Source organism: Chiloscyllium plagiosum, chromosome 16 (genome assembly GCF_004010195.1).
Source record: "Chiloscyllium plagiosum isolate BGI_BamShark_2017 chromosome 16, ASM401019v2, whole genome shotgun sequence".
NCBI classification, from domain to species: domain Eukaryota; kingdom Metazoa; phylum Chordata; class Chondrichthyes; order Orectolobiformes; family Hemiscylliidae; genus Chiloscyllium; species Chiloscyllium plagiosum.
In genome coordinates, this window is record NC_057725.1 from 1913455 (window position 1) to 1919109 (window position 5655).

The 5655-nt window shown below is 51.4% G+C and overlaps 1 protein-coding gene across 9 annotated transcripts in view; it reads right to left on the minus strand.

The window, feature by feature from the left end:
* Window positions 1-1921, minus strand: part of ano1a (anoctamin 1, calcium activated chloride channel a) — a 238286-nt gene extending 236365 nt beyond the window's left edge. For 8 of the 9 annotated variants that reach the window (XM_043705348.1, XM_043705346.1, XM_043705347.1 and 5 more), the window contains exon 1: window positions 973-1224. In XM_043705348.1, the coding sequence (XP_043561283.1) occupies window positions 973-1048 (76 nt within the window). In that variant the 5' untranslated portion in view covers window positions 1049-1224. Of the gene's footprint in view, window positions 1-972; window positions 1225-1772 lie in introns of those variants that run through there. The other variant, XM_043705340.1, reaches the window with a different exon arrangement.
* Window positions 1922-5655: the final 3734 nt, after the last annotated feature.

Here is a 5655-nt window from a genome sequence, read left to right on the forward strand (position 1 = left end):
AATGACCATCCTGCCTTCCCCATCAAACCTACAGCCCCCTGCATTCTCCTGGCGCCAGGACAGTCCCTTTCCAGCCTGCCCCCCCCCGCGGCCACTCAGTCCCTCCACCGCCCGCTGCTGGCCTGTGCTAGCCCAGGAGCAGGTGGAAACGCTGCAGTGAGTCACCAGCTGCTGGTTGGTATTCCCTGGCTGTAAGCGGCTCTGCGGATATAGGGACCAGCTTTCCAACCCCGGCGCGGCCGCTCAGCCCCAGCCCAGCCCAGCCCACGGGAAAGGCTTCCCCGGAGAGGTTCACCATCTCCCGGGTTTGGAGAAAGCGCGGCCCAGCCCCGGGCCCTGAATCTCTCACAGACCGCAGCAGCAGCAGCAGCTCCACTCGCTTACCTTACAGCACCTTTTACAGCACGGGAAAGAGGCCCTGCGGCCCATCGCCACCTTGCCGGCTATTCTAGCAGAGGGAAGAGAAGCGGTCTCTGCAGAGCTGGCCCCTCCGCCTTACCAGTCTGTTCCCCAGCCCCTCTCCCCAGTGACTGTTTGGTCTGTGTCTGGGGGCGGTGAAGGGTTAACCGCATTGCTGTGGGGCTGGAGTCACCTGGACACTAGACCGGGGAATGATGACAGGAGCCTTCCCTAAAAGGCATTAGTGACTCAGGGGGGTGTTAATGACACCAGGGGGGTGAGTATGTGGTGGTCATTGGGTTAATGCTTAATCTCAGATCACACAGTCTCCGATTGTATCAGGGCAGAAGGAGGCCTTTCGGCCCTTCCAGCATGTGCCGGTTCTATCCCCTGGTGCCAATCTTTGCCCCACAGCCCTGGGCACTGCACCCGGGGTGGATTAACTGAATTCAGGTGTCCCCACCTATCGCTGTGGGATCTTTCCGTGTCCCTGGGGGAGAGGAGGCGGGGGTGGTCTGGGTTACTAGCCCAGTGTGCCATGACCACTCGGCCAGTCCTCTGGGGCTAGCTCACCTTGCGGGAGAGTGCGGTGCCGCCCCCGGAGCCCCCAGAGCGGCCGCCGGGCCACCGCCGCTCCGCTCGCTTCCATCCGCCGCTCCGCTCGCCGCTCTCCCTCTCGCCAGTGTCCCGCGGTACTTTTAGAAGCGGGCTGCACTCCAAGCACATGCCCGGCGGTGTCAGTGAGCAGACACTGCCCGCTGGGAGGGGGTGGGGGAGACAGGCAGGACTAACATAGCTCCCCTCACCCCACCCCCGCTCCCTCCTGCCCACACTGGGACCCTCTCCCTCTCCCACTCTCTCTGTCTCTACTAGAGCGCTGCCAATAGACACGGTCCTTGCCTGTTTTATTTAAAGACACAGTGTATCCAACCTGCCTTTGGTCACTGCATAATCTCCTCAAATAGCAACAGGGCACTGGAGAAATCCCTCCACTTCTCATTCAAGTCTTTAAAAGGGCTAGTACAGAGAGGATGGGCCGCACTGACACCTTCAGTTTAGGATTCTCTAAGCAATTAGAGACATTGCCCCGGGATCAGATCGCTGCCCAGAGCCCTCCACGTGTGTTTGATGTTGGAAAGAAAGGAGTTCACAATAAACTCAGGGAACATCAGCAAGGAAGCAGTTTCAAACTGCATTTTGTAGCCGCCAGGTCGGGATTTGAATTGGCTGTCCCTCGGCCGCCCCAATGGATCCACTGGAATCGCCCGAGGGGATCATTTTGACTGGATGAGTCTCTCTCTCTCTCCGGGGGTTATTGTAACTTGCTGCACAGAGTAGCGCCTGGCACCTTCCCCTGGGCTGTGTAAACTCACCCCTCAGGCCGGTCCGCTGGCCGCAAATTCGGGGCAGAATGCGCCCATTCGTGTTCATACTGAAATCCTGCTGTTTCCCCCCCGCCCTTGGCTCCCTCAGTCCCCGGGCTGTATCCACTCACTGGCTCCGGGCGAGCACCGAGCCTTGTCCTGAAGCTGTATTCACACTCACGCCCCCCAAAACAAGAGCCCTCCTTTATAGGCGACCCCCTCTCCCCTCCCCGCACTCCCTGTCGCCCCTCCTATCAACACCGAGTCCATCTCAGCAGGACGAGGACGCGTCTCAAACTTGGGGGATTCCCCCCCCTAAGTCCCACTCAGTAATACCAGCCTGGGCTGGCACCATTCACCAGACTGACCTCCCCAAACCCACCCCGAGACCGCAATCATTGAGAAAATTGTCCTGTCCCTGCGTTTCTGGGTCCTGCAAACCCTTTTCATTCTACAGAAAGAACACAAAATAAACAAGTAATAAGTGCGCCGAACTTTTGTAAACACACACAGAAATAAAGCAGACGGAGCAGTACCAAGGGAGCCAGCAGCGTCCCTTCCTGCTACAGCTGGCCCTGGGTGTGTACTAGCACAGGGAGCTGGCTCTCCCCAGTATTTCAGAAATTATCACCCCCACCACAAACTCCCGCAGCCCCGGGTCTATTGTCAGTCAGAACTTGCAAAGGAAATTCTTAAATTGCATTTATTGTTCCAGCTGGATCCGAGACCCCATACGCACTCGCCCAAAGTCCAGGAAGTCCGCTGTCTGTGCAGAGTGACAAGCAGACTGAGACTTGTGTGGGAGAGTTCAAGATCATTCTTGTTGGGTGCTGCTTAGCTTCATCAGGGCCAGTCCCAGACACAGCTACCACCACAGCTTAGCTCCTCAGACAGCACCTTCCAAACCCACCACCACTCCCATCCACAAGGACAAGGGCAGCAGATACATGGGAAGATTCACCCACTGCAAGTTCCCCTTCAAACCACTCACCATCCTGACTTGGAAGTATATCACCATTCCCTCACTGTCGCTGGGTCAAAATCCTGGAATTCCCTCTCTAAGGAAATTGTGGGTCAACCTACAGCACATGGACTGCAGCGATTCCAGAAGGCAGCTCATCACCACCTCCTCAAGGGCAACTAGGGACGGGCAATTAACATTGACCCAGCCAGTGACGTTCATATCCCAAAAAGGAATTAAAGGTTACATTGATGTTAAGCCTTTGAAGGAAGCATCAAGGTGCTGCATGGCAGATTCACCAAAACAGATTTGACCCAGAGCCAGACACAGGGAGAGGTTCGGACAGCTGACAGAAAATCTTGTCTAAGGAGCTGGGTTTTACTGAGCACATTGCCATCATAGAATCTCACAGCACTGCAAGTGGCCATTCAGCTTGTCGTGCCTGTACTGGCTCTGTGTAAGGAGAAACCAAAATCAATCTAACACATCCGTTAACCCCTTGACCCCCTGCAAATCATCTGTGCTGTGGTCAAACCACGATATTGACTGCTGATATTCATCCTGAGGTGTTTCTGAGGGGAGTGGTTTCCTTGTATCACCCTGTACGTCAGTTCACTTCATGTACATATGCGGAGGTGAGTACTGCAGATGCTGGAGATTAGAATCAAGATTAAAGTGGTGCTGGAAAAGCACAGCAGGTCAGGCAGCATCCGAGGAGCAGGAAAATCGTTTCTGGCAAAAGCTCTTCATCAGGAATGAAGCCCATCCTGGTGAAGGGCTTTTGCCCGAAATATTGATTTTCCTGCTCCTTGGATGCTGCCTGACCTGCTGTGCTTTTTCAGCACCACTCTGATCTAAACTCTGGTTTCTAGCATCTGCAGTGCTCACCTTTGCCTTGTCCATTCCACGAGTCAATCTCGGTTATCCATATTTGCTTCACTATTTATTATGTTGAGGTTGCATCTATATGTAGTCCAAGTTTCCAAGCCATATAGAACAGTCAGAAGGGTTATATACAAGGGTCTCGGTCTCATCACAGATGCCACAGTCTGAAAGTGGAGTTCACAGATTATTGAGGTGTTTGATTTCTGCATTGATGTCAGACTTAGATGAGTATTGGCTTCCCGGGTAGGGGACGTGTTCCATAGTTGGGAGGATTTCTCTGTTGATCTTAATGGAGGGGTAGACCAGAATGTGATCTGGTATTTGAGTCGTCTTGAGGCTAAGGTTGAGATAAATTCTTCTGTGAAGGTTATAAGCAAGGTTTGAATATTCCCTTCCGAGTCTGTGGAGATGATATTGTCATCCACATACTGAAGTTCCACAAGTGAGGTCAGTGACGTTTACTTCTTAGATTTCAACCGGTTGACATTGAAATGTTTTCCATCCATCTTGTCGATAAGACTGGAAAGCTTGTTATTGACAAGATGAAGTATTGTGGTGATGAAAATGGAGAAATGGGTGGGGGCAATCACACATCCCTACTTGGCCCTGCCTTGACCTGAAAGGATTCTGTCAGATTTATGCTGGTGAAGACTGTCACTGACACCTTGTTGTGAAGGAGACAAGATTATTGGTAAGTTTGATTAGATTACTTACAGGGTGGAAACAGGCCCTTCGGCCCAACAAGTCCACACCGAAGTGCAACCCACCCAGACCCATTCCCCTCCATTTACCCCTTCACCTAACACTTGGGGCAATTTAGCAAGGCCAATTCACCTAACCTGCACAGTTTTGGATTGTGGGAGGAAACCGGAGCACCCGGAGGAAACCCACACAGACACTGGGAGAATGTGCAAACTCCACACAGAGAGTCGCCTGAGGCGGGAATTGAACCCAGGTCTCTGACGCTGTGAGGCAGCAGTGCTAACCACTGTGCCACCGTGCCGCCCACCAGGTGTCACGTTCAGCACAACAACGTGGGCCGAAGGTCCTGTTCCTGTGCTGTACTGCTCTGTGTTCTACGTTCTAATTTCCCTGACAGCCCATCTTTGATGGGTTCTTTCACAGTAATTCCTGACTGACTGAGGCAAAAGTCTTGGTTAGGGGGATGAAGGTGACATTGAGTGGTTGATGTTATTATTCCTGGCATTTCTGTTGGAGCTTCCAAGCAGTGAAAATCATTTCCATAGTTCCATGGTTTGGTCGCAAGCCACACTGACTTTCAGGAAGGATTTCCTCAGGCACAAAACCAAAACAACTGTGGATGCTGGAAATTAGAAACAAAGATAAAAATTGCTCGAAAATCTCAGCAGTCAGGTAGCATCTGTGGAGAGAAATCAGAGTTAATGTTTTGGGTCCAGTGACCCTTCCTCGTCTCTCTAGAACATTACCTGGCTTTCTGGAAGAGAAATCAGAGTTAATGTTTTGGGTCCAGTGACCCTTCCTCATGTCTCTAGAACATTACCTGGCTTTCTGGATTAATAGTCTCACAATAATACCACTAGGTCATTACCTCCCTTTGGTCATAACTTGTACACTGTTTCAGCTTCCTATAGTTGTTAATTCTTTATTGCAGATATACTTTGATTCATATTTTTCTGTCTCAGAGCATTAAGAAAAATCCACCCAGAAAAGGATTCCTCAGCTGATTTAATTTGTGAAATTGCTAAATGCCATAAGCAAGTACAATGTGGGAACGTTAAGAAGCTGTGAACGGGGGCTGGTGGTATTATGTCAAACTTGACTGTGTCCTGGTGGAACAGCAGGTGAAGTGGCAAAGCCTCTGGCAGTTGATCCTGAAATTATTTGCATTTTCATAGCACCTTTCACGACCTGAGGATATTCCCAACGTTGTCAACAAGTCATAAAGAACAGTTGTTGATGCATCATAGGGAAATATGGCAGGGTGATATTTACATAGCAAATTGCCAGAATCAGGAATGAGACAAGTGACTGGATAGCAGGATTCTGCTTTAATGATGTTGCCTG